This window comes from Eulemur rufifrons, chromosome 16 (genome assembly GCF_041146395.1).
Source record: "Eulemur rufifrons isolate Redbay chromosome 16, OSU_ERuf_1, whole genome shotgun sequence".
Lineage (NCBI taxonomy): Eukaryota > Metazoa > Chordata > Mammalia > Primates > Lemuridae > Eulemur > Eulemur rufifrons.
In genome coordinates this window covers 92,104,379-92,129,944 of record NC_090998.1, presented here as the reverse complement: position 1 = coordinate 92,129,944, position 25,566 = coordinate 92,104,379, and the positions used below count along the sequence as shown (strand labels likewise).

The following is a 25,566-nucleotide window of genomic DNA, read 5'->3' as shown; positions in this document are numbered from 1 at the left end:
CGGCCCCCACCCTCCCCTCTAACCCCCTGCCATCTCCTCTGGGGGATCCTCCTGACCTCCCCCCACCTTCACAGGGCACGTTCCTGAGCCCTCGCCCTGGACAAAGCCTTCCCTGGCTCCACTCTCCTCTGAGGCCCCTCATGCCCTCCCACGACATCCAGTGCCGTCCCTAACCCAGAAACTTCTGGACGATCCTTCTGCTCGGGTGTTCCACGGGGCCTCTAACTGCTCCTTTTCTGGGAAGGAAGCAGGACCACCGTCCCGGGCACTAGCAGAGCGGGAGGCTGGACCCAGAGCCCACGGAGGGCGCAGTCTTTTCATTGTCTTGATAGTATCTTCTGAAGCACAGTTGTCTTTAATTTTGAGCAAGTGCAATTTACCTATTTTTTCTTTTGTTGCTTGTGCTTCGGGTGTCATATCTAAGGAACCATTACCTAAGCCGAGGTCACAAAGACCCACCTGCATGTTTGCTGAGGGTTTTAGAGTTTAGTTCTTACATTTAGGTCTGCAAATCATACACCCGTTAAGGGACTTGTGTCTAGAATATACAAAGTATGTTACAATTCAATAATAAAAACACAAAAACAGCTCAGTTAAAAATGGGCAAAAGATCTGAATAGACATTACTCCAAAGAAGATTAACAAATGGCCAAAAAGATGCTCCTCACTAATTGTTAGGAAAATGCAGCTCAAAACCACAATGAGAGACCACTTCAGGCCCACTAGGGTGGCAACAATGAAAAGGACGTATAGTAACAAGTGCTGCCAAGCATGGGAAGAAACTGGAATCCCCTGCGTCGCTGGTGGGAACGGAAAACATTCAGCCACTGAGGAAGACAGCCTTTGACCCTCAAAAGGTCAAATGTAGAGTAGCCGCGTGGCCCAGCAGTTCCTCTCCCAGGTATATACCAAGAGAATCGAACACACACGTCCACACAAAAACGTCGTACACAAATGTTCACAACAGCAGTGTTCATCATAATAGCCAAAAAAGTAGCAACAGCACAAATATCCATCAATGGATGAGTGGATAAACAAAACGTGGTCTGTCCGTACAATGAAATGTTATCCGGCCATAAGAAGGAGGCTGCTATAAAGAGAATGTTTGGCATGATACGCGCTAAAATCCGGATGACCCTTGAAAACGTGTGCTAAGGGAAAGAAGCCGGTCACAAAGGCCACAGAGTGTGTGATTCCACTTGTGCGACATACCTAAAGCAGGCGAATCCATGGAGACAGAAGACAGATCAGTGGTCGCCAGGGGCTGGGGAGAGGGAAGAACAGGAACTGACTTCTACCGGGCACAGGATTTCCTTGTGGGGTGACGAGAATGTCCTTAAACGGGTTGCGGTGATGGCTGAACACCACTGTGCACGTGCTAATAGCCATTCAATTGTACGGTATGTGAATTACATCTCAGTAAAGCCGTTATCAAAAAAGTTAATCTCTAGGATGCAGGTGCTGGTCTGGACCGTGCAGGGCTGAGGGCGGATTTGGTGAGGTGAGCTGGCTGCCGTCCTCATCCACGACAGAGCTCCACATAGACGCTGGCATGGCGGTCACTGGGTTCTCTGCATGTCAAAAGCCCTTTTCTGACTGAATCCACCCAGCAGCATCTACTGTATGCCAGGTACCACCCTAAGGAACCCAGACCCCGTCTCTGCACCAGGCAGGACGTTGCAGGGGTTGCAGATGTTGTGCTGGGAAGGGCACACGCGTGAAGGGTGCCCGTGGGAGGACATGGGAGCTGAGCCACCTCATCATGCCGTGGCCACCAGAAGAGCTGGTCCCCACTGCACTGGGCATCAAATGGAGTGCCTTCGAGGGCACCGTGGCACACGCCTGCCACCGCTCCAGTTACGTCTCTGGCCCCTCTGCTGTCTGTTCAGGCTCCAGCCACACCGCCCTTCTCGCTGGTCCTAGACATGCCAGGCAGGAGCACACCAAGGGTGCTCTTCCAGGTCTCTGCTCAAATGCCACCTCCCTGACCATCCCACCCTAACCAGGGGGGTGGAGGGATGGGGGTGGGGTCTCTGCTTCCTGCATTAGTCGTCTTTGAAGCACTCATGCCATCTGACCACATATTCACTTGTCCCTTGTCATGTCTGTCTTCCCGGCTGGACTGTTAGCTACACATGGGTGGGCAGCCGGGCCAGTGTGTTGCTCAATGCCACATCCCCCGCAGCTAGAACAGGAACGGACCCTCTGAAGAGACTCAAACAAACTGCAAAACCACCTAGAGACTTTCTAGAAAGGTCTCCTGGGCATGCAAACATTTGGCTCCAGAGGCTGTCTTGCCCAGAGCTTAGTCCTGTAGGAAAACACACAGGAGACAATGGTTCTGCTATGAAGAAACCACAAAACCAATCACATCTGGGTCTCTAACCTGGTCCAAGCCCAAATACAGAAATAACAAACAGAAAGAGATTAAAGTCACATTCCAGGCAACAAGCCACAGCGGTCAGCCCTGGGGAGCAAAAGCCATTTACCACCCAGCGTCACCACTGCCGCGAGGAGATGAGACTTGTCCCTGGATGCCACAAATCACCCTGCCACTGTACCTCCCAGGCCATCCATCTCAACCCTCTGCTTCACAAAGGACTTTTTAAAGGTAGCACCGGCATTGTTTTTAGGGACATACTCATTTGCAAACTCGAAATCCCGCAGGCAAATATCTAGGACATCATTAATTGTGGTCTCGGCACACCACTCTGTCACAGACGGCTCACGAGCTTGCTTTACCCAGAATAAAAAATTACTTTTCCTTTAGTTCCTTCTGAATTATAATCAGGATCTGCAGTCTGTGTCCCCCAGAGCTATGACAGTTATGTTTTAATCGCTTCCAAAAGAGTCACAGCTGGACGTGGCCTTGTTGTGACAGGCGGGGGAGATTCAGGCGGTGGGGGCCCGAGGGCATCACGGGGCACTCTGCATGGCTCCCAGGGCACCGACTGCCACCCAGAGGATCACTGTCCTGCAGCTGCCTCCCCCCCAGAGAGGAAGGGGGCGAGAAAACAGAACTGAAAGACCAGGAGAGTCCCGGGAGATGGGACGTGGAATGTGTTCTTGGAGAAGCGTGCCCCTCCACGCCTGCCCTGGACCAACGCACCGAGGAAGTATGAGGTCTCCTCCTGACACCGAGTGCGCCATTCTAACAGCAATTCTCTCTTCATCTGATGCCAACTGGAGTCCAACGACTCAGCTTGAGTTAGACCCCACAGTTAGGAGCTCAGACCCACAGAGCTGGCCCCACTGCAGACGCTGGGATGGGGTCCCCCAGGCTGCCTGCGCCTCTGCCCGGCTGACTCTGATCGGGCCTTCTCACCGCAGGTTCAGCAATTTGCTGGAACGCACAGAACGCAGGAGAGCATTCGCTAATGTTTAGGATTATCAGTTTATTATTAATGAGGACACCGCTCAGGAACAGCCTTCACAGGAAGAGATGCAGAGTGTCCACGCCTTATGGGGGTGGGGGGTGCCCCCTCGCTGCACCCCCATGCGCTTGCCAATGCGGGAGCTCTCTGGGCCCCCTCGTTTAAGGGTTTTCACGGAAGCTTCATGACACAGGCACGTGGCTACTGGCTACTGATGAGGAATTCAATCTCCAGTCCCGCTGCCCTCCCCAGATGTTGGCGGCTGGGCTGAGGGCTCCGACCTTCTATCCTGCGGTTGTTCGGCTGGGACCAGCCCCCAGCCTGGGGCGTCTCATTGGCATAAACTCGGGTGCCGTCGAAAGGGCTCTTGATGATAAACAGAAGATGCTCCTCTCACTCAGGAAATTCCCCCAGGGCTCCAGGCGCTGTGCACCAGGGACCTGTGCCAGGAACCAGGCATGAAGACCACACGCAGGCCTTTCGTTGACCACAAGTGCCATTCATTCTGGAAGGCACAGGAACTGCCACCCCTCTTTCGAGAATCATTAACAACATAAAGTATCTCATCTACAAGCCCCTAGCTGCCTGGGCAGCACTTGCCGCCCACCCGCAGGTCGCTGCTGGAGGAAACTGCAGGAAGAAACGCCAGCAAAACCCACGTTCAGGTAAGTCTTTCAGGAACCTAAACCCACGGGACACGTGCGCCCATTTCCAAGCTGGCACTGCAGGTCTGCCATCGTCTCCCTCCGGGGTCTCCCCCATTCAACTCACGCTCCCAGGCCTGCCCAGCGGCACTACCGTGGGACCGTGTGAGGGACCTCGCGTTACCCTCACGGTGACACCTCGAGGCCGGCGCTGTTATTCTCCCACTGCGATCTGAGCTGGGATTTGAACGCAGCCCGCTGACCCAAGTCACCTTCACCCCAGCACGACACCACACACAACGGATGCGCGGAGACCATTTCGGAACACCCGGCCTCATTTCCAAAGCCTGGCTCTGCCGAGGCCCAGGATCGTTTCCCAGGAGCAGAGGGCCACTCGCAGTGCGTGCAACGGTGACACTCCCGAGGCAGCAGGGGTCGAGGGGGCAGCGCAGAGGGGAAGGCAGGACAGGCAACCAAGACAAGGAAAAGAGCAGGTGACAGAGAAAAGAGGGGACAACCAGGCTCCCGGAAAAGCTCCCCAGTTTCAAAACTGGGACGAGGCCACGAGGGACGGCCACAACCAGACACGCCGTCTGCCCCTGACCTGCTCAGGCCTGCACACTGTACGCGCTTTGCACTAAAAACATCTGCTTCTGGACCGAATCCTATAAGAAACCACTGGGAGGGGTCCGATCTATCTAGAAACTTCAATAATTACCATCCACAGCACTCAACGGGCATTTGGAAAAGCAGCAAGAACCACACCGGTAACACGGACAGAGGGGTTTTGTCTGAACCACCCAAACGGGCCGTCTGTTCCCAAAGTGTGCACCTGGCACCATCCACATCAGCATCCGATTCGCAAGTTCCCCCAACCCCCACCCCATCCCCCCAGAGGTAAGAATCCATAGGTCTGGGCTGGGGCAAAACACCACGTCCTGTCTCTAAGCTGCTCGCCCTGTTAGGTGATGGTACCGTGAACCTCACCCGGACAAACACCGCGCACAAAGCCTCTTGGCAGGTGGGAGCCGCTGCTCCAGGGACAACACAGAGCCGCCGGCCCCTCCACTCACGGCTCCCCGACTTCCGGGAACCAAGCGGCCGCTGCCTCTGGCCTCGGGGACACCTGCCCGTCCCGACACAGCAAAAACGACCGTCCCCCTAGCACCAGCGCAGCCGTGTCAGAGGTCTCCTGGGCAGCAGTGGCCAGAGGGGCCGCACTCGCCTCTTCATCCAGACCCCGCAGGCCCCAGAGGGAGTTTCACCCCGACCTGCAGGCGTGTGACAGGCCACTCCAGCCACTCACTCCCGGCTGCCCACTCCGTCCTGCGGAGCTCAAGAGAGGCTTTGTGAGGCCCCGGGCCGAGCCGGGCACATGGAAGGTGCTCAGTGCTGTGGGCTGGGACCTCCCTCCGCTCCTCAACCATGCGCCCGGCCCCTCCCAACGCCGCAGTAACTGTGCTCACCAGAGCCCTGAACCCCAAGGCCAAGCCCTCACCCCGACAGGACACTCCAACCAAGACGGACCTCACCTTGACCAGCTCCTTGAACTTGGGGTCCTCCTTGGAGGTGGGGTCAATCATCGTGCGCTCCTCGTTCTCCTCTGCCAGGGACAAAAGGGAGTCACAGGTTAGCATTTGGGGGATGGCAGGGACGCTGGGGGCAGCCACGCCCCCCTCACAAATGGGCGGAGACGGGCCGAGAAGCAGAGAACCCAGCACTCTCGTGTTCCTAGACGGAACTCCCTCTCTCTGCCCACAGACTCTGGGCCTATGTCCAATCCCCGTGGCACCCCTGCCTCAGTCAGCGGGGACACCAGCGAAGAACAGGGTGCCTGACCCAGAGGTGATGCCTGGTCGGCGCCCATGATGGGTGACGGAGGACACAGATGCTGTGTCGAGCCTTAGCGTCACCAAACACTGTTCAGTAGGTCTATGCTGAGAACATAACAGCCTGTCGCGTTTAAGATATTCTATTTCTAGGGCTCCCGTTGGTCTAAAGCAGGGCTCTCAACCAGGAGCGACCACGCCCCCGGGCACACGTGGCAATGTCCGGACACATCTGTGTTTGTCCCCACTGGTGGGGAAACGCTACTGGCAGCTGGTGGGCAGAGGCCAGGGACACGGCTTCATATCGGCAGTGCACAGGACGGCCCCAGGGGTCCACAGTGCCACGGAGGAGAAACGGGCACTAAAGCAGGCTCATCCCAGAGCACCTGAGTCCTCAGTTTCCCCTTGCAGAGAGTGACCCGGGAGTGTCCGCCTGAACAGCAGCAGCAACGCACAGAGCTGTGCTCCTCCAGGAGGGAGAGAGAAACCACCTGGATACCCCGGCGGGATCTCAGGGAGCCCAGCCGGCTGAACTGCACTAGCATTTCCTCTCCGCAAGCTCCTGCTGGCCTGGCCTTGCAGAAACTTCCAGAGAGGGATCAGCCGGGATTTCCCTTTGAATCAGGGATTGGAAATGTGCAGAATGTTCCACAATTGCCTTCCAGATCCACTGGGTCCCAAAACGTGCCTGGGCTGTCACCTCATCACCGCCAGACAGTGAGTGTGGGGCCCTTCGCCACTGGGCAGGGCCCACTCAGCAAGCCCCAGGCCTCGGGCAGCTCCAGCTGGCATAGAGATGGGAGGTGAATTAATCATGTTTTTCATTTTCTGATGCTTTGACATCACGGGGCCTCGCTGGCCCCAGAGCGACTGCCCCTCCAGAGCCAGCTAACTCCTGGAGACGGCAAACCGCCCCCCTGAGAGCGAGCCTTGCACGTGCAAACCACTCCGGAGCCCCCGCCACCTCTGTAACTGGGCTCTCGGGGCTCTGACGCTCCAACCGACATCCCGCTGGACACACCCCAGGGCCAGGTACCAGGCAACTCAGGGCAGCCGCTGTGCCAGAGCCACCGAGACAATCTAACCGGCCAGTCCTGAGCTGCGCACCCTGCCCCGCCCACTCCTTCTCGAGAAAACCACAGTGAAGCCGTCTGCCACGCTCCTTCCTCCGGCCCTGCGTGGCGTGGCAGGGCGTGGCAGCACAGCACGCTCTTTTCAGCGTCAGTCTCCCCTCACCGTGGCTTCACCAAACCTGAGTAACAATAAAATGTACGTTTTCAGACGGGGGCAGAAGTGTACGAGGGAGAACTTGCTTTTCCTTATGGACTTTCCTAAACGTGACCTGCAGCTAAGAACCACACTCTCGATGCCACCAGCGTCGGATCAGGCGGCCAGAACTCTCGGGCTCCTTGTCAGCCTCAACAAGACCCATCTCGAGCCACGGAAGCCCGACTGTCTCGTGGCAGGGGTTGGGGAAACCGGCATTACCTAGCTGGGTGTCTTCGGGGCGAACGTCCGCCAAGGCAGGGGACATCGGCGAGTTGATGGCATTTTTGCCTTCTTCCTGCAGGTCACTCACTGTTGAGCAAAAAGAAAGAAAACCCAGGTTAGCGTAGACAGCCTCACATGTTGGCTGTGCAAGTGGAGAGAAATAAACTCCTGTTTTTTCAGCATTTAACAAACATTCCTAAAAGGCTTGTTGCCCAGAAAGAGTCCAAGGGAAAATGCTCTGAACCAAGAATACATTCTGCAACTCTTCCCCCTCACCAAATACTTCCCAATGCCAGCCAAGCCCTGCCAGTCTGTTTTCGCTGCTCTTTGAAACACATGACTAAGACATCGAAGGTTCTGGATGCTTCCAGAGGCTTCCAGATCTGCCCAAGGCTGCTAAGGCAAAGCTTGGACCTCAGCAACAGGGCCTGAGAAGGTGGGGCCGCCCTCCCCTCCCCTGGAGAGCCGCGTCCTGCAGGTAGAGAGGGTAGAAGAGGCCCAGGGAGGTCCCTTCCGTGGCCGTCTGCAATGGCTGTGCTGACAGTCAAGGAAGAACAGAAGACCCAGGTTTCCTGTAGGCAGAAAGGTGTACAGGTGGGCTTCACGGCACAGGTGAGACGCGCAGGTGAGCCGCCACGGTGATCCTGTGACTCCTCTCGGAAAGACCCGAGATCCAGCACATCACCGGCGTACTGGACGGGCCTGGACCCCAGAGCCGTGGCCGAGGGCCTGGGGGGGCGGAGGGGAGCCGGGTAGACGGGGAAATGCTTGCAGGCAGCCCTGCTCGTCTGATGTCAAAAACAGAGAGGGAGGAGGAAAGGAACAGCATTTTCAAAGCACAGAAATTGGGTCACATAAAAACAGAGAAATTTCCACACCGCCCTTGAACATCAAAGATGACACTAAACAGGGCCGGGGATTTTGCAACCTTCATAAACGGGAAACGCTCACAAAAGCCGCCCGGGCTCCTGTGCCACAGCAAACCCCGAAGGAGCCTGCTCTGCGCGGCGCCCTGAGCCATGCAGAGACCCCAGGGGCCAGGAGGACGGGGTGCAGCCCGGCAGACCCCTCGGTCGGCGGGACGTGCACAGGCCTGTGGCCACAGAGCCGTGGTCCAAATCTCACTTTGCCACTTGCTGGCGTGTGGCCTTGGGCAAGTCCCTTCACCCCAGTAAGGCTCAGTTTCCCCATCTATGACGTGGGCGTGGCAGCAGCACCCACCTCACGGGGTTTGGAGGAATAAGGGAGACTGCCGAGTGCCCGGGGGCCCCAGAACGCACACCCTGTGCGTGGGAGGGCGGCTCTGCGATAGGGCTCCAAGAGAGGAACAAACCAAAAGACAGGTGACCGAGAAGAGAGTGAGGTCCCTCGGTCCATGGAGAAGCATGGAAGGCTGCTTGGAGGAGACAGCAACTGAGCTGGCCTTGAAAGACGGCAACAATCGGGAAAAGGGCCTCTGGGACCTTGTGCAAACCACATGGGTGGCGGATCAGAGCCAGCAGTCCCTGAAGCCTGGCCTGGTGGCCGCTGATACTCAACCGCACCAAGGTTCACGAGGTGCCTTTCGGGGCCCTGCCCCTTTCACAAAGTCACATCCTCTCTGCTGGGAGCTTCCAGGCTAAACCTGACTGCTGTCTTCCGCGGATCGCCTGATTTTCGGAAGGAGGGGCTCCCGTTGTGCCCACAGCTTCTCCCTCCCCGAGGACCTACCCGTGCCAGTTTAGTGGCTTTCTGTTAATCCCAGGAATGTTTTGGTTTTTAAAGTACGGGTCCACTTGCCAGAAAGACAAACACTTCAAAGATGCGAAATGCCGGCAGTCTTGAGTCACGGAGAGAGATCCGCTGGCCTGGCACGCGTTCCCGGGCGGTGGCGGTGCGCGCGGAGGGTGTGAACGTTCCCAGGGACTGGGGCTCGATTTCGTGAGATCAGTGATTAAGGGGGAAAGACCGTCTCTCGCTTGTTTTCCTAAGTGTCTGCGCTGTTCTGAGATGAATGCCTTTGTCCACACAAACCCAACAGCCGGCCACGAGGGAGGCGATGCCAACACGCTCCCACCGCGCTGGAGTTCACCTTGGGGCACCACGCTCCACGGCCGGTGCGCGGCTCCAGAGCCAAGCAAGGAGAGAGAGACGGGGAGGGCATCTGCCGGGACAAGTGCCCCTTGCCACTTTGTCTCTGGGGACACCATTCCTCTCTCGGCCCAAGACAGCAGAGTGGGAGGTGCAGGCCACACTCGCCAGATCTTCTGAGGTTTCAAGAAGAGCTGGAAATACGAGGTTTTGTGTGGAATCTCCCAATTTATAAATGTGAGCAAATAATTCAAGTTCTGTGGGCCAGCCAGAGGTCACCAGTTTGCAGACTTGGAGTGTAGCATGCATCCAACCCATATCCTGACCGTCAGAGGGAAAGGGGGAGATGGTCACAAACATTTTCTGACCACCTACTATGTGCAGGGCACCTCCCATGTCATCCATTCATTTATTCTCCTAACAAGTCTTTGCGGGAGTGGCTGGGTCCTAGCTGGGCCTACTCTGTTAGATGTGAAGCCACCTGACCTACACCACCAGTGAGCTCTGGAGAGGGAACTAAACCCAGTTACACCTGATCTTGCCCACCTCACTGCACCCTGCTAAATCCTACCCATCTTCAAGCCTCAGCTTACTGGCCACCTCCTCCAGGAAGCCCTTCTGGGCACTCCCCTCCCAGTCCAGGATTCCCTCTACCCAGCTCAAGTCACTCAGCCCTATCTCTTTCCTAGACCTCCCTCCAACCCAGTGAAAACTCAGCTCCTGCACAAAGTAGGTCTTCATAATTGAGGAACAGCACAAGGAAGGGCTTAGAACCTGGGTTTCAAATCCCAACTCGGCCACTGATGAGCCATGCATGTTTCCACCTGTGAAATGGGGCCGATACACCTTGGAGTGACCCAAAGTTTCCATGAGATGAGCACACGGAACAGTCATGGGCACGCGTGACCCTCGGTGGACGCCAACTTTCCTGTCTGTTGATGGATGAACACATGCTTCCAAAGCCCACTCTCTCCCTTGCTCCACCCAAACACTGGGCAAGGTTAAAAAAAAAAAAAAAAAGAACCACCGCTCTGATTTAGAATTACAAGAACATAAAAAGGAGGAAAGAGAATTGAACACTAAAAGCATCTCATAAAAAGCCTGCCATTTATTCCTCAGGCCAAACACAAAGTTTCCATCTTTGATTTTTTTTTTAATCTTTTTCTTTGGAGGGTTTCATTTATTTATTTGTTTAATTTTTTATACCCAGGATCTTTCCAAAAAAGGATTTTGAGACAGCTTTTTTTTCTTTTGCCATTATTAGGAAAACAACTTTGACAGCAGGCTGGTTTCAAGTACAAGGTTACCTTAAGGGAAAGAATTAATCTGAAATCACAAAGGCTCCTTGGTTTCCGGCTCCACGAGGGGGCCCGGGGCAGGCCCCCTCGGGGCAGGACGAGGGACCGTGACGTACCCCCTGCAAAGATGGGGGGGCTGCTCGTGGGGTCTGGCTGCAGGTGGCCTGGTGAGGACACAGAGGCCTCAGGGAGACCGAGCCACGGGCCCTGGGCGGCCAGGACGATGTGGACTCCATTTCTGACATTTCTGTAAGTGTGTCATTTCAGCACAGCAGAGACTCTCGGCCACCTATGGGGACTTTCTACACCATATGTGCACTTCCTGGGTTTCACAGACAACAAAAGATCAGGGGGAGAAACTTCAGAGGGCCTCGTCTGAACCAGGATCAAAGAGAAAAGCCAACAAAAACGGCCTTTCTTGGTCGGCTGGCCGTCTAAAAGGAGAACTTGAGAACGGCAGGAAAGCTGCCTCCATTTGGGACACGTAACCGCCCTTTTCAAGCCCCACCCACTTCCAGTTCCAATTGATCCGACTCAAAGAACCCGAGTGGGCTTCAGAGCCGCCAGGAGGGGCGAGGGGAGGAAGGCACAGGTCCCCGCAACCCCACCACCAGCTCTGCCGCCGCGGGGTCGCCGGAGCCCCCAGACGTCTCTGCTGAGTGAGCTGCCCCGGCCTCCGCGGGGAAAGGAGAGCTTTCTATGAATTTTCCAACCTCCATCTGCGCCCAGAGGGGTGGTTTCTTCGCAGAAGCTGTAATGTTTCAGAATAATTAAATTCATCAGCCATGAAGGTCTTAACAGAGCAGTTCTTCCAAAAATAAATCCAGTTGTACTTCATGTGAAGATCTCACAGCTCAGTGGAGTTAAAATAGGACCCAAATAAGATCTAAATAAGAACAAAAACATCATCAGCCTCGACAGCTGGGGGAGACGCTCTTGGGCAATCTGTCCTGACATCCAAAGGCAAGGCGAGCAGAGGCTCTGCGGACCTGACTCAAGGCCTGGGCTATTTCTGGCGTGTCACACGAGCAAAAGCCTTGAAAAGCGAGGCCTGGCCCTCCCCAGGAGGTCATGAACCCCACGTTCAATCTCCAAGTTTCTCGTGACTACAAATTGGATGGATGCCAACGTCTGGCCCAGGGTGAGACACGCAAAGGCTAACAGCTCCACGGAGAGCAGCTGCTCCTCCTGACCGGACACGGGGAGAATGAAATGACTTCCAGCCATCCACGGAGCAAAACTTAAAAGAAAGAGCCTTTCGAGCGGCAGAGCTGTTTTGTTGTCCCCGAGGAGTGGATCTTGGCCTTGTCATGCAGGACACCAGCCCGCCGTAATCAGCTCGGTGTATTTATGCACATTTAACGCAGCGTAATGCCTACGCGGAGGGTGAGTTTCTGAGCTGTGCTGACAGGGCCAGGGGAATACGAGGGCACCGTGACTGTTGCCCAATCCAGAAGGATCGCTCAGCTCGGCCGTCTGATTTATGGGGTTTGCTCTGCTGGGGCACAAGGTTCCACCCCGTTTCCCAAAATGAAATAAGTTTAGAGGCTAAAATAAATGTGTGAGCATTTCAGTAAGGTAAAATCCAGAGGAGGTCGACAGGCGGCACTGACTCCACATCAAGAGCTCGCAGCTAAAGACCTGTCCTATTGAGGTCGCGGCAAGCCTTGGATGTCACGGGCTGCTGATCTGACAAAGCCCCGTGGCGGGGAACAGGGCTGTGCACGTGGCCGGGCAGGCCCTGCCCTCGCTCTGCAGAGAGTCTGCAGGCAGCCGAAGAGGAAAGGTATGTCCGGGCACTCCCACCCCAGCAGCCAACCTATGGATTCAAAGCACAATTAAGTGCAATACAGCTCCGAGTGCTGAGGTTTTTTTAAAAAGCAGGTTGCAAAGCAGTACAGCACGAGCTGGGCGCAGGGGAGCACAACTGTCGTCCCAGCTACTCGGGAGGCTGAGGCAGGAGGATCACTTGAGCCCAGGAGTTTGAGGCTGCAGTGAGCTACGATGATGCCACTGTACTCCATCCAGCCTGGGTGACAGAATAAGACCCCATCTCAAAAAGAAAGTATAGCATGATATTCATATAAAAAATACAACCAGAAAAATTAAACATTGTATATTTCTATGTGCAAATATCTCAATTCACAGAAAAAGGAGTGAAAGGGCACGCTCCAGCATGACAAGAACAGCATTACCTCCGGAAGGGCTGCGTGGCTGAAGCCGGGAGGAGACAGATTGTGTTCACATGCTCCTTGTGGAATAAAAATAAAGCTAAAAGAACAGAAAATGAACAGATGCCCTGGCAAGGGTATATGCAGGGTCTGGTGGGGGGGCCAAAGGAGTGGCATCCAATTCTACAGGGCAGGATACAAAATGGGCTCAACCACAGCGATGGCTCTGGGACCCGGAAGGAGCCTCAGGACTCTCCTGACAGCACTGTCAGCCCCAGGGGAGGAACTTGAGGAGGGGCGCCCACGGCACAGCCCCACCCATGCAAAGGACCTGACTCTGGGTCAATGCGTGAAAGTAGAGGCTCCAGCCCAGGTATCGGTGCCAAGAACACAGAGGAAGGAACCAAGATGCTGGACCTAGGACCACCCTGGGCAGTGGCAGTTCATGACCTACCCTTGGGGTGGCCTGGGAGCTCTCTCACTAGGACCACCACCTTGGCCTCCACAGGTTCACTCCAGGCCTCTTCCCACCCCAACCCAGCCTCTCCCCTTTTGCAGGTGACTGTCCTGGACACCACTGTTTTTTCTCTCCAGCATCCATTCGTCCTTCTTTGCCAAACAAGACTCAGCTTTCCCTTGGGAGAGCCAGCCCCTCCTGCCACCACTCTCAGCCTTATATTTCAGCCCCAGGGCACAGAGCAGGCATCCCAGAACACGCCTAGGAATATAGTCAGGGATGGGCACAGCCCCAGATAGAGCTAATGAACTGCACTGAGACTTTACCAGGAGTAGAGGGTGAGACAGGCACTCTTTCCCACTGGCCTTGACCCAGACAGGATGCAGGCGGCAGCTGTCTAATCATCTTACCACCACACAGAACCTAGAAACGAAGGTGCCAGGTCTGAAGAGCTAAGAGGAGAAACAGAATGTAGCAACACTATCTGTGTGCTGGATCGAGCCTTACCTGAGGCCAGCCACCCCTGGACCATTCAGTCAAATGCGCCAATGAATTCCGTTTTGTTCTCAAGCCACTTTGAGTTGGACTTTCTGTCATTTGCAAACTGACAAAGTCTTGTCTTCTGAAACACAAAGCTTGTCACGTCACTCCCTGGTGTAGTGCATGCCATGGCTCCCACCAGCTCCAGGATGAAACCCAACCCCTTCACAGTGGTGCCTAAAGACTCTTAATGGGCGGACCCCTCCTCTCATCAGCCCAGCTGCAGCCCCCATGCTCCTGCCTGCACCTGCCAACGAGGCCACTCCAGGCCACTCCTGTGGGCCACAGCTCCGCACCTCTGCCCAGCTGTCCCCACCATCTGAAATGCCCTTAACTTTCCATCATCCAACTCCATCCCCCGCCCCAGACTTGTCTGGAAAGCATTCTCTCTACACCTCCCACCCTGGGTGGAGTTAGGGACCCTCCTCTGGGTCCCCACACACATGACAACTACAAACCCTCATTCCCCAGGCACGTGATCGTGGGGCGTGTCTGCCCCCCTGCCCCCGGCACAGAGCGCACAGGGGCCAGGTCCTACTCATGACCATGGCCTCGTATCCTGCACAAAGCCTGCCACGTGACAGCCACTCAATCAGTATCTAGGGAATGAACGAGCAAATGAATACAATGCATATACATAGGCACAATGGAGCTAAGTAGGGAATTCAAGTAAGAGAAACCAGAAACAGACTGTTCTCGTACAACATTCCACCTCCGGCCACTTAATTGGGTGGAAAAAGAGGGTTTCCACTAAGGCTTACATTAGCCTGGCAGTCGTGGGTCACCAAGAACCCAATTACTGCGATGTGGCCGTGCAGAGGGCGAGGACTCGGGAGGACGGATTCTGCTCTGCAATTAGGGACCCACTGGGACAACGTTCCCAAGCCTCACCTCCCGCGGTGCGCATTCCGGCGGGCCACCTGCCGCAGGCATCCAAAATATAGACCACCGAGATGGAAAGCAGCCATCTGTCTCAGGGAAACTAGGTCTCCTGAATACCAAAAGTTGCTTAAGTATAAATATATATATATATAAAAAGCTGTAGCTCAGAAGCCAATGTTAAATAGATCATTCCCTCGGCCCGGAAACACGGCCTTTTCTTCCCCTCTGTCCCTGGGGTGATCAGAAAAATGTTAGAACCACAGAAAAACGAATTGTCTCTGGGAAGGAGAACAGAAAGAAAGACTTCTAGGTGTGCGTTAAAATGTCAGGTTTACATATCGCCCGCCCGGGCACGCAGAAACCGGCGTGCGGGAGGGGCTGGCGGTGGGCTCCGCGTTTCTAAAGGGGATAAAAGGATCCTTTAGAGATCAGCGACAATCAGGTCGGTTTTTCAGACTGAAAGCCCAGTGGGTCAGCTCCTTCAGCTCACGCCTCTGAAGGCACCAGATGGAGTCCTCGGGGGCCAGCCACAGTGGCCAGACCTCTGGAAGGCCGGGGCGGCCACACGACCTGCTGCTGGGCCTCGGGGCTCCTGGCCATCCCCCGACCCTCTACTGCCCCACCCCACAGCGTCTCAAGACACTGTCCCCAGAACACAGGCCCACCGGGTCACTCCTCGGCTCACAGACGATCCCAGCCCTCCTCTGCCTCCAAAACAAAGTCCAGACTCCTCCCCACGCACCACACGCAGTCTGCCACCCAGCCCAGCTGGCCTTTCTAGCGCCTTCTCCTGCTCCCTCCAGCAGGGTCCACCGTGCTTTTGCTCACACTGGGAGACCCAACGCACTGGGCCTTCAGAGCCTACTGCAGATGTCCCCTCTCCAGAAGCCACCTTCCCCTCCTCCAAAACCCCAGCCCAGACAGAGGATCAGAGGGAACAGAGGCTCTGGAGGGTCCTCGCAGAATGGCCACATGCTTCCACTCTTTCAATCTTTTAGTCTCTTCACTGCAGAGGGGTGAGGACCGGCGCTGGTCACAAGGCTGTCATGATGATGAACTTCCTACAGTGGTGTGTGGCCAAGCAGCTGAGCAGGAATGGGGGCCCCTCCCCACCGCCTGTCCCTGCCATGAGCCCTGCACCAGGGTTCAGGGACCAGACTAGCACAGTTTAGGATCATCTGCTCAACAAGGTCTCGCCTATGTGGAACCAGACTGAACCCAAGTCCCGAAAGCCTCAGTCATCTGCCAGTGCCTGGCGTGGAGTGGCCTCATTAAGCAGCTGTCCGGTTGGCTCAAGGGGCCCATGTGCCCCGAGGTCAGTAACTGTCGACAAATCTGGGCATGGAAACATCCGCCTCCCCACAAACCAGGCAGGACCTCGGAGACCGGAACCCACCGCACAGGCATCACCACAAAGGCCTTCACTGGGTCCCTGCGCACCCAGAACAGACACTAATTAGGCTGAGTGATAGCAGGACTCCTCCTCTGCGTAAACATTGGGGTGGCAGCACCAACTCTGGAATGCGAGAAGGGCCTCCTAAAGCCCACCGAGGCCAGCCGGGTCAGAGCTGTCCACGGGGACCAGGACAATCGCACCGACGGCCACCCGGGAGCAGGAAACCACGGGCCCACAGGAGGCAGGGGAGCCCCCTCCAGGTACGTGGAGTGGAGCTGAGACGCAGCCACACGCAGGCGGGGAGGACGGCAGAGTGGCCGAGCTCAGGCCTGCTGGGGGGTTGGCGCCGCTCCCCCGGGACCTCGGCGGTGGACTCCAGGGCGCCACCGCCAGGGTGCGCCCTTCCGGAGCACACGGTGCAGTTACCCCACCTCGATGAACAGCTGCACACACACCCCTGCAGCCAGCCTCCCTGCCCCCAAAGGTCACCCTGTTCGCCTCCGTCTCCCTCTCCCCACTTCGCTCCAGAGCCGGCAGCCCCTGCGCCCTGACCCCGCGGGTCCTTGATGCGAGCGCTCCGCTTCCCTCATTTGTGGAGGGCGCGTGTGTCGCGTCTCTGCCAGTCAATCACGCTGGCTTTCCGTGAATACTTCAAAGTGCCCCTAACAGCCGGTCATGAAGATCTGTCATTAGTTAATAATAAAGGAAAAAAGAACCTAGAAGCAGCAGAAGGTGGGGGCGGGTGGGAGCCCAAAAGAAACAATTATCAGAAAAGCGACTCTACCATCTCCCCGGGGGTGTCACGGTCGCCGCCCCTCCGAGCCCAGCCACCTGCCGGCAAGCGGCACGCTGTGACCCGCCAGGGCGGACGGAATCCGCCCATCAGTTCCAGCGGCGGAGGAGCCCGCGCGATTAACACACCTGTAGAGAAACGTGCTCAACGAACAGGAAACAGAAACGCAATGGAAAAAGTAAGTCTGGAGAGCACGTGCGGCGGCTCCCGAGTTGTGAAACTCGCACTAATTAATCCGATCCGCAACGTGTCAGCGTACCCAGGGACGGCCGAAGTGCGCTCTGCTGAGAAAATAAGAAGATTAAATCATTAAGTCATTAGAAAAAAATGGACTGTGCTGTGCACCTGCCACAGAGACGCTCAACCCGGAGGACGGGAAGGCCGGGAGGACGGCGCCCTCTAGCGGCCAATCTCCGCCTGCAGCCGCGACAGACGCTGAACGTTTCTGCTAAGGAGAGAAGCCGCCTGCTGGGGAGACAGCCCCTCCCAAAAGCAGGTGGCTTTGGGGGTGCCTGAAGCCATCAGCCCCTCATGCTGGCAGCTCTGTTCCCACCTGCCATACTCCATCAGCCACGTGGCATGGCGTTCAGCCCCCGGCAGGCAGCTCCACTGTCTGGAACGGACGCGACACCCACGGCAATGAAGAACGTCCGACTCACGGGTGTTCCCGCATCCGTCCCAGACACTGCGCCTGTGCACAGAAGGACAAGGAGGGGCTGGGAGCTGAAGGCATGTTGAGAGTCCCTCCCTGCCCCCACTTCCCACATACTTTCCCACCCTCACAGTTGAAGTCACAGCAGGCATCCACCCGTGTTGCCAGATTCACGTCCAGAGGGCTCGTGAGGGCAGGCGCCTGGCCTGCTGCGTGTCCCCGACTCCCGGCACAGTGCCTGGATCAGAGAGGTGCTCTGTGAGCACTCAGTGAGTTCCGTGGTAAATCCGTGAATGAATGAATGAATCAATCAATGAATCTACACTTCAGGACGCTAACGTTTTCCACTGTGGTGTCCCTTTTTGGAACTCAAAGGACCTAGGTTGTCCTCATCTTTTATGGTCTCCATGGCAGGCTGGATAGCGGCCCCCTGAAAGACGTCCACATGTTAATCCCAGGAACCTGTGACTTTATACGGCAAAATGTGTCAAGTAAGGACCCTGAGACGGGAGATCAGCCAGGATTATTCAGGTGGGTGCTGATGAGAGGGGGCGGGAGGGTCAGAGTCTCGGAGCAGGAGGTGCGGTGACACACGCCAACAGACTGCAGACGCCACACCTGCAGCTTTGAGGACGGAGGGGGCCTCCAGGCGGTGGACAAGGAAATGGACTGTCCCCAGAGCCTCTAGACAGGCACACAGCCCTGCCAACACCTAGCCTCTAGAATTTCAAAGTAATAGATTTGTATTGTTTTAATCTGCTAAATTTGTGGTATTTTGTTACAGCAGCCCTAAGAAACTGATCGTCTCAAGACAACTCCAGTGACCCCGTGTCACTTTAAAAGGCCCAGAATATTCTTTGCAGCAGTTTTACTGAGCACGCACTCCACGCTGGGCACCCGAAGGCACAAAGGCACTCTGGTCACAGAGGCAGAATGAACATCAAACAAGCAGAGAAGATGCATCCGACCGACACCAAGGATAAAAACACAATTGTCCCCAGGCTGCCGCAGGTCACTCTCCCGTGACACCAAGGCCTGAGCAGGTTGGCTTCTTAGCAGCAAATCTGCTAAATGTACTGTTTTTTATGCACGAAAACAACAGGATGGCCTCACAGTCAGCAAGGCCTGAAGTGGCTTTGCTGCCGTGACTTCTCAGGACGGCCGAGCGCAGCAGCCCAGGCTCAAAGGCTGTGGGGCTGAGACCACCCGCCGCCTCCCGCTGTGGCCTGGCTATTGAATGGGCTCCTGTGACGTGGCCAGAGATGCGCTAATTGCTTGACCTTTCCAGACGCAGCTGTGCCCCACAGGCCTCTCCCTGCCCAGAACCTCTGTGTCTCTTCTTTGTCCCCAGGTGCACCTGACACATGTCTTCCCAGTCCTGCCACCATCCCTCTGGGCACCAGCCCACCAGGTTCTGTGAGCGTCTTCTCATCGAGAAACTCACAACAGGCCCAGCGTCGGAGGGGCTGAGCTGTCTCCTCGGCCCCCGTAGGCCGCCTGGGGGGCAGGCAGGCCGTCCTTGCTGGACACGGCCAGGTCCCAGCCCCCCCCACCCCCTTCAGCACCTCTCTCACTTCACCCTCCCGGGCTCCACTGCCGCCGGTGTAGACGACCCACAGGCCCCTGCGGGGTATGGCCAGGGCTCAGCTTCTCGATCACAACTCCACGGAGCCCGGGGCCACCCACCTGCAGCGAGCACAGCAGGTCCTTGGAGGTGAGGGGACGCACGAGCTGGGATGCGTCCACACAACGGAGTGTCACTCAGCGCTGGGAAGGAACGGGCTGTGAAGCCACCAAGTCGCGAGCGAGCAGGCGCACACCACTGCGTGAGAGCAGCCGATCTGAAAGGCTGCAGACCGTGTGATCCCAACCACACGACATTCTGGAAAAGGCAAAGCCGTGGAGACGGCAGAAGGGTCAGCGGCCGCCGGGGGCTGTGTGGGGGAGGGGTGAACAGAGGACTCGGGGCAGAGAAGCCGCTCGGGACGCGCTAGGATGGCGGGTCCACGTCGCTGTGCGTCTGTCCAAACCCACAGGACACCCACACCAAGACTGAGCGCTGCTGTAAACCGTGGACTCTGGGGACAAGGATGTCGATGTCCCGTCAGCTGTAACAAACGTCCCCCGGTGGGGAGGCTGTGCGCGTGCGGGGCCGGGGTGCGGGACATCTGCGTCCTTCCTCTCCATCGTGCTATGAACCTAAAACTGCTCCACAAATGGTCTAGTTCAATTTTTTTAAAAAAAGAGCAGCAGGGGGCGCCCTTCAGGGTCACTGTGTACACACATTCGTGTGCGTGTGTGTGTGTGTGTGTGTGTGTACGCACACACATGTGCATGTGTCCCGGGCAGGCCACAGGCACCCACGTCCCCAGGCCCAGGCTTTCCCTTCGCTCGCCCCACCCCCACTCCCACTCCTGGGGCGCCTCCTAGGGCAGTGGCCGTCAACCGGGACAATTTGCCCCCTACCGCCAGGGACCCCGGGGCGGAGTCTGGAGACAGTTTGGGCTGTCACAACTGACATCTCGCGCGCAGAGGCCCGGGCTGTGCTAAACACCCTGCAATGCCCAGGGCAGCGCCACAACCGCTCATCTGGAGCCGAGGTCGGGGACGGGATCCGGGCTGACTTGGGAGCCCTGGGAGCCCCAGAAGCCGGCCGGGCACAGCTGCCGACATTTTTCCACACGTGTGGCGTCCACAGATAGTCTGGAGCCATCACCTAGGTTAGGAGCCCCGGCATGATTGGGGGGGGGGTCCTGCTTCCTGCCCCAAGGGTCGTCACGTGGACACCCCAGCTGTCGTCTGCTGCGTAAACAGCAGATGCTATGTGCACAGTGTGGGCGTCCTTCAGTCTACCAGGACAGCCAGACCCTTCGGGACAAAGGCACGGCCAAGCAGAAAGGCTCCTGCCTGCTGTCATCGGGGACCCCCAACCCCCAACCCCTTCCCCATGGGGCTCCCACAGGTGAGCCTCCTTGGCACAAAGAGACAGCCTGTGCTCCCTGTCCTTTGCTTTCTCATCCTGCGGACCGGAGGTGGGCAGAGGGAGGGGCCCGAGGGCAGAGAGAGCTGCTGCCACTGCCAGATTCTAACTGTCCCGCACAGCCCCGCTGGCCTGGCCTGGGGCCACGCTGGGCAGCTGGGGAGAGGGGAGCAGAGGTGATGACTAATAATGCCACCCCATCCCCCCTTCCCTCCTGGGGTAGCGGGGTTCCTCTGATGCTTCTGTCCCACAGGCCAGGGTCACCCTGCCCCGGTCCCCACTCTCAGGGCTGTGAGCAGCTCAGCAGCTTGCTCTGGTCGGCCTCTGGATGCCCTGGCAATGGGGCACCCCCACAAGGAAGTGCTGGGCAGTGGCGGGTAGGGAAGCCACTGCGCTCTGGCCAGGTGCAGGCTCTGGACACCAGTGACAGCTGGGGCCAGGCAGGGACGGCCAGCCCAGCCAAGTGTGCAGTCAGCATTCTGAGCAGCCTGGACAGCTGCTGCCAGGAGGTGCCACTGACCTGCGCCAGGGGACCCAGTGCTGAAGGGACGGTCTCTGTCACCTTGCTCACTCAGGCTGCTGTGCAGGCAACAGAACAGACCACGGGCTCAAAACACCAGGGCTCGCTGGCACCCCCAGGCCTCCCTCCGCCCCTCTACCGGGGCCTCAGCCCAGCTTCAGACGACCGGCTCCCTGTGCTTCCCTGCCCCACCAAGCGTCCCCGGCTCGGCCAGCACAGAACCCCGCCTCGCTTCTGCCCATCACTATTTTGTTTCATGAACTGTCTCCAGCTTGAGCAGCAGCTCCCGCGCACAGGGACCTTGTCTGCATCCTCAGAGCCCAGCACAGGGCCTGACCATAGCAGGTCCTCGATAGTATCCGCCGAAAAACTGCATAAAGTATGCGCCATCATCACACCTCCTTCTGCCTTACCGACTAAACGAGAGAACGTGTAAAGACGCCAACAGTGCTCGACATCCAGCTTGAGGACCCACGGCGAGCAGGCCAGTCCCCGAGCCCGGCCAGAGACCCAGCAGTGGGGAAGGAGGTGGCCCCGGCGCCTGGCCCAGGACAGCCGCTGCGGGACCTGCCTGCCCCCTGTCCGAGGGATGTTCCCTCCTGGGGTCCCCTCGGCCTTCTACAGGCGATGAAAGTTTCTGCTCAGGGACAGCACACCCCAAACCCCCCACTCCTCAGCTGCACCAAAACCTTTGCATTTGGAGACCGTAACTATGAGGACACCCGACATCTCTTGCTCCCCTTTATTCGCAGCTGGTGTCTGAGAGGTTGAAGGTTCAAGAGCTGGAGAAAGTAGGCATGGACGTATTCAATCACTTTTAACTTTAAATTTCCTCCACTTAATAAAAGTCTGGCTTTTTAGACAAAATTTATAGTCTAATTATGATAAGATTTGGCCTAGTTTGCACTTGTTCTTTCACTCATCCAACGACCACTCAGTGGACGTCCTCTCACGTCAGGCCTGGCACCAGGCACCGGCTGGGCCCGGGGGTGGAACTCGGACCCAGGCCCTGCCCCACGCCTCAGCACCCAGGAGACAAATAATGTAAGCAATGTGAGAATGCTGGGGACCTTGGAGGGAACAAGTGGTAGTCCTGGGAGGCTTCCTGGAGGAGGCAACCTTGCAGCCCAGTCTTGAAGGAGTCTGTCCTGTACAGTGGAGCGGGAGGGTTCCAGTCCTCCATCCTCATGTTCCCAGAGGGCAGGGGACTTATTAGTGATAACAGAAACATGTCCTTCTGCTCAAGGTTGTCCTGTGGCAGGAAGATGTCTAATCGGCCAGGAAGAGAGAGGGTGACTCTGAAGCCCCAATCAGCAAACTGCCGGCTCTTCCTTCTCAAGTTCCCTCCCCCCGTCCTACCCCACGTCCAACTTGAAACTCCCCCACCCGAAAGGGTGTACGAGATGGCCTGTGCGGTGGGGACAGAGACTCGTGGCCGCAGCGCCACGGGAGAAGGGAGTTAGCGTCCACCAAGGCCTGTCTGCCCACGTCCTCACGGGTGAGCCCTCTCGGGCTCCCAGTAGCTGGAAAGGGGGCTGGCATGGGGGGCTCCTACGGCTCAGGGGACAGGGGCCCAGCAGGCGGGACTCACTCAAGGAAAGGCAGCCGGTGGCGCTGTTCATACTGCAACCAAGTCTGTCCGGCTACAACGTCCTTTCCACAAAATAAGCGACGTGAGGAAGTCACAGACACTTAAGAAATCTTCCAAATTCCCATCTTCTTGGATCCCGCCGGCAGGGAGGGAGGCAGGACCCGACCAGCACCTGGCGCTAACACAGAAGCGGCAGCTCAGCCGGTTTCCCTTCCTGGGTCCTTGCTCCGGGCGAGCGCGGACGCCCGCAGGGGCCCCAGCAATCCTGTGAGTGGGTCACCCTGACTACCACCGTGTCACTGATGAGGGAAAGAAAGCTGAGTGAGTCCAGGCCGTCGCCCAGGGAGCCACGACGAGCCAGCCACGCAGCTGGGTTTGAACCTTCCCTGTCTAATGAGCTGAGCGCCCAGAATAAACACACATTCACTCACGAGCCCCGGCACAGCTTCCACGTCCTCACACGCAACAGGGGACATTAAGCTTGGAAGGAGGTGACAAACACACGGGTGACAAGAGTGATTCCAGGAGAGACCTCTGGGTGCAAAGACAGGCCTGTGGGGGGTGGGGGACAGGTGGCCCACCATGGGCGGGGTGGTCTCTGTCAGGTCCTCGAGTGTTTGGAGCCGGGGACCCCTTTTCTAACAGAAAACCTAACAGAGCCCTCCCCTCCCCAGTGGTTGCACTTTTAAATTGGTCTGCACTTTAGGAAGCCCAAGGCAACCCGAGAAAACCCGAAGAGCAGCAGCACATACACGAGCAAGACAGCTGTTTATTCGGTCTCCACTGGCATTTCCCGAAGTGAGTTCCATGGCGTGGATATTCAGAGGTCCCAGAAGGGGAGGAGGTGTTGGGTTAAGTAAAGCTAAACAGATGTCTTTTCTGCAGGACTTCTCAGAGCCTTGACTATGCCAATGCACCTTGTGATGCTCCAACGGAGGGGTAGAGTACTCACCGTCTCCCTCCCCTGCCCACCCAGTGAGGGTCCCAGGACACTTTCCGGGAAACGCTGCAGGGAGTGAACCTGGGTTCAAGGACCTTGCACGGTGACTCTTCCCCACCAGGCCAAGGGTGGGGTCCCGGCCTGGGGTCTAGGGCAGGGGCCCATGAATAGGAACCACTGGCTTAGAACAAACCTAGCAGGAGCCTGAGGGGTTAACATGTGACGCGCTGGAGTGAAGGGCTCCAGCCCCTTGGACAGACAGAGCCAAGTCGGCAAGGCCCCAAGAGGGGCGCAGGGTCCGCCCCCTCCCCTGCCTGCACTGCGGGGAAGAGCCCCTGGGCCCGGTTCAATCACGTTTTGCCTGTTCCCGGAAGGTCTGTTGTCTCTGAGGAGCTGCCTCAGAGAACGTGGGCGGAGAGCCCCCGCATCCAATCCCTCAGCCCCTCCTTCACCTGCTGTCTCTGTCTGCAAAGGCCCCGCGCCTCCAGAGAGAACGTGACAGATCAAAGCAAAAACCAGTCCGTGAGCTCCCCCAGGGAAGGGCTCCTGCCTTGCTCATCTGCGGACCTGGACACGGCAGCCTTTCCTTAAGGACTCGCAAGGCGGGTATTCCAGCACAGAGGGGAAGGAGAGTTTGCTGGGAGCTTGCTCGGGATCAGAGCGTAAGCAGGGCCCAGGGAGGCGGCCTCCAAGCCAAGGTTAAGAGCACTGACTAGGGAGCCAGGCTGTCCCCATTCCCACTCGCTGTGTGACCTCGGGCAGGTTACAGAACCTGTCTGGGCTTTGGTTTCCTCAACTGCAAAAGAAAAGTTGTTATGACAATAGCACAAGGCAAAATGCGTTAGGGGGTTGGGACAGTCTCCAGGATGCAGAAAGTGCTCAGCAAACTTCAGCTGTGCCCTTGTTCCCGCTTCACAGGGGGGACAGCTGAACAGCACTAGTAACCCTGGGCCTGCCCGGTGAAAAGCGCCTCCCACTGACCCGCTTCCCCAAGACATGACAGACAGAAGGACGGCCAGGGCCTGGCCAAGAGCGGCCGGCGGGACGGGAAAGACAGAACCCAAGAAATCCACCGCACCAGACGCCCCCCACGGGAAGAGAAATCTCAATTGCAGCTTGTCCCCGAAATGCTCCAAACACCATCCTTCGGGGCCCGGAGGTCCACATGCCCCACCAGAGTGACGGAAACCTCGTCCCACGAGTCAGACACGGCCACCTGGGCCCCCCCGCCCCCCTAACACCAACGTCCCCTCGGCTTCCTGGGAAAAGTCCAGTGGCCACCCGGGGCCCCCTCTCACAAAAATAAAATCCTGCCCTAAAGCAGAAAAGCAAATAGGGGCCGGCCTTCTGCTGACTTCTGCTGACAACGATGGGAAGGAAACCGGACGACTCACTGGCGGGGAGGGCGCGGCGGCGGCGGGTTGGCAACCAGACGGCGCGGCCGGCATCGCAGGGCAGGCGGGGGACACCACCGTGCTCATATATGGACGCGGCAGGGACGCCACCATGACTTGCAGTTCGAGGAAAAGCCCTCTTTAGGGAGACCCCGGTGACGGCCACAGAGGCCCAAGCCGCAGGGAGGACGGGCTGTTCTCTAACGATAGAGCCCTGCTAACCACAAACGTCACCCCTATCTCGACTCCCCGAGACTGCTCCCCAGGAACACAAACCCACAACGCACGGCGGAGGAAGGAAGGGTGCGACTCAAGGCACGTGAGGCTCCGCGAACAAACCGAACCACAGACTCCGGCCTCTAATTCGCCTTCGCTCTGTCTGGCCCCAGACAGGAGAGGCGAAGGGGCCGCTCTCCTCCCAACCCCGGCGGGAGGTGACGTCCCCGCAGGCACTCGATGTGCCCGATGGTTGCCAACTACATCGGGGGACCAAACGCTGAACACTTGTCACCCCGTTTCCACGACAACACAAATCAAATACCAG

General features: G+C 57.4%; 1 protein-coding gene across 1 annotated transcript in view; it reads right to left on the bottom strand.

Annotated features, from left to right (window-relative positions):
• Positions 1 to 25,566, bottom strand: part of PARVB (parvin beta) — an 88,587-nt gene that overhangs the window by 37,777 nt on the left and 25,244 nt on the right. The window contains exons 2-3 of the mRNA XM_069489550.1: positions 7,336 to 7,425; positions 5,551 to 5,621 (exon numbers count right to left, since the gene is read on the bottom strand). Coding sequence (XP_069345651.1) covers positions 5,551 to 5,621; positions 7,336 to 7,425 — 161 coding nt within the window. The remainder of the gene's footprint in view (positions 1 to 5,550; positions 5,622 to 7,335; positions 7,426 to 25,566) is intronic.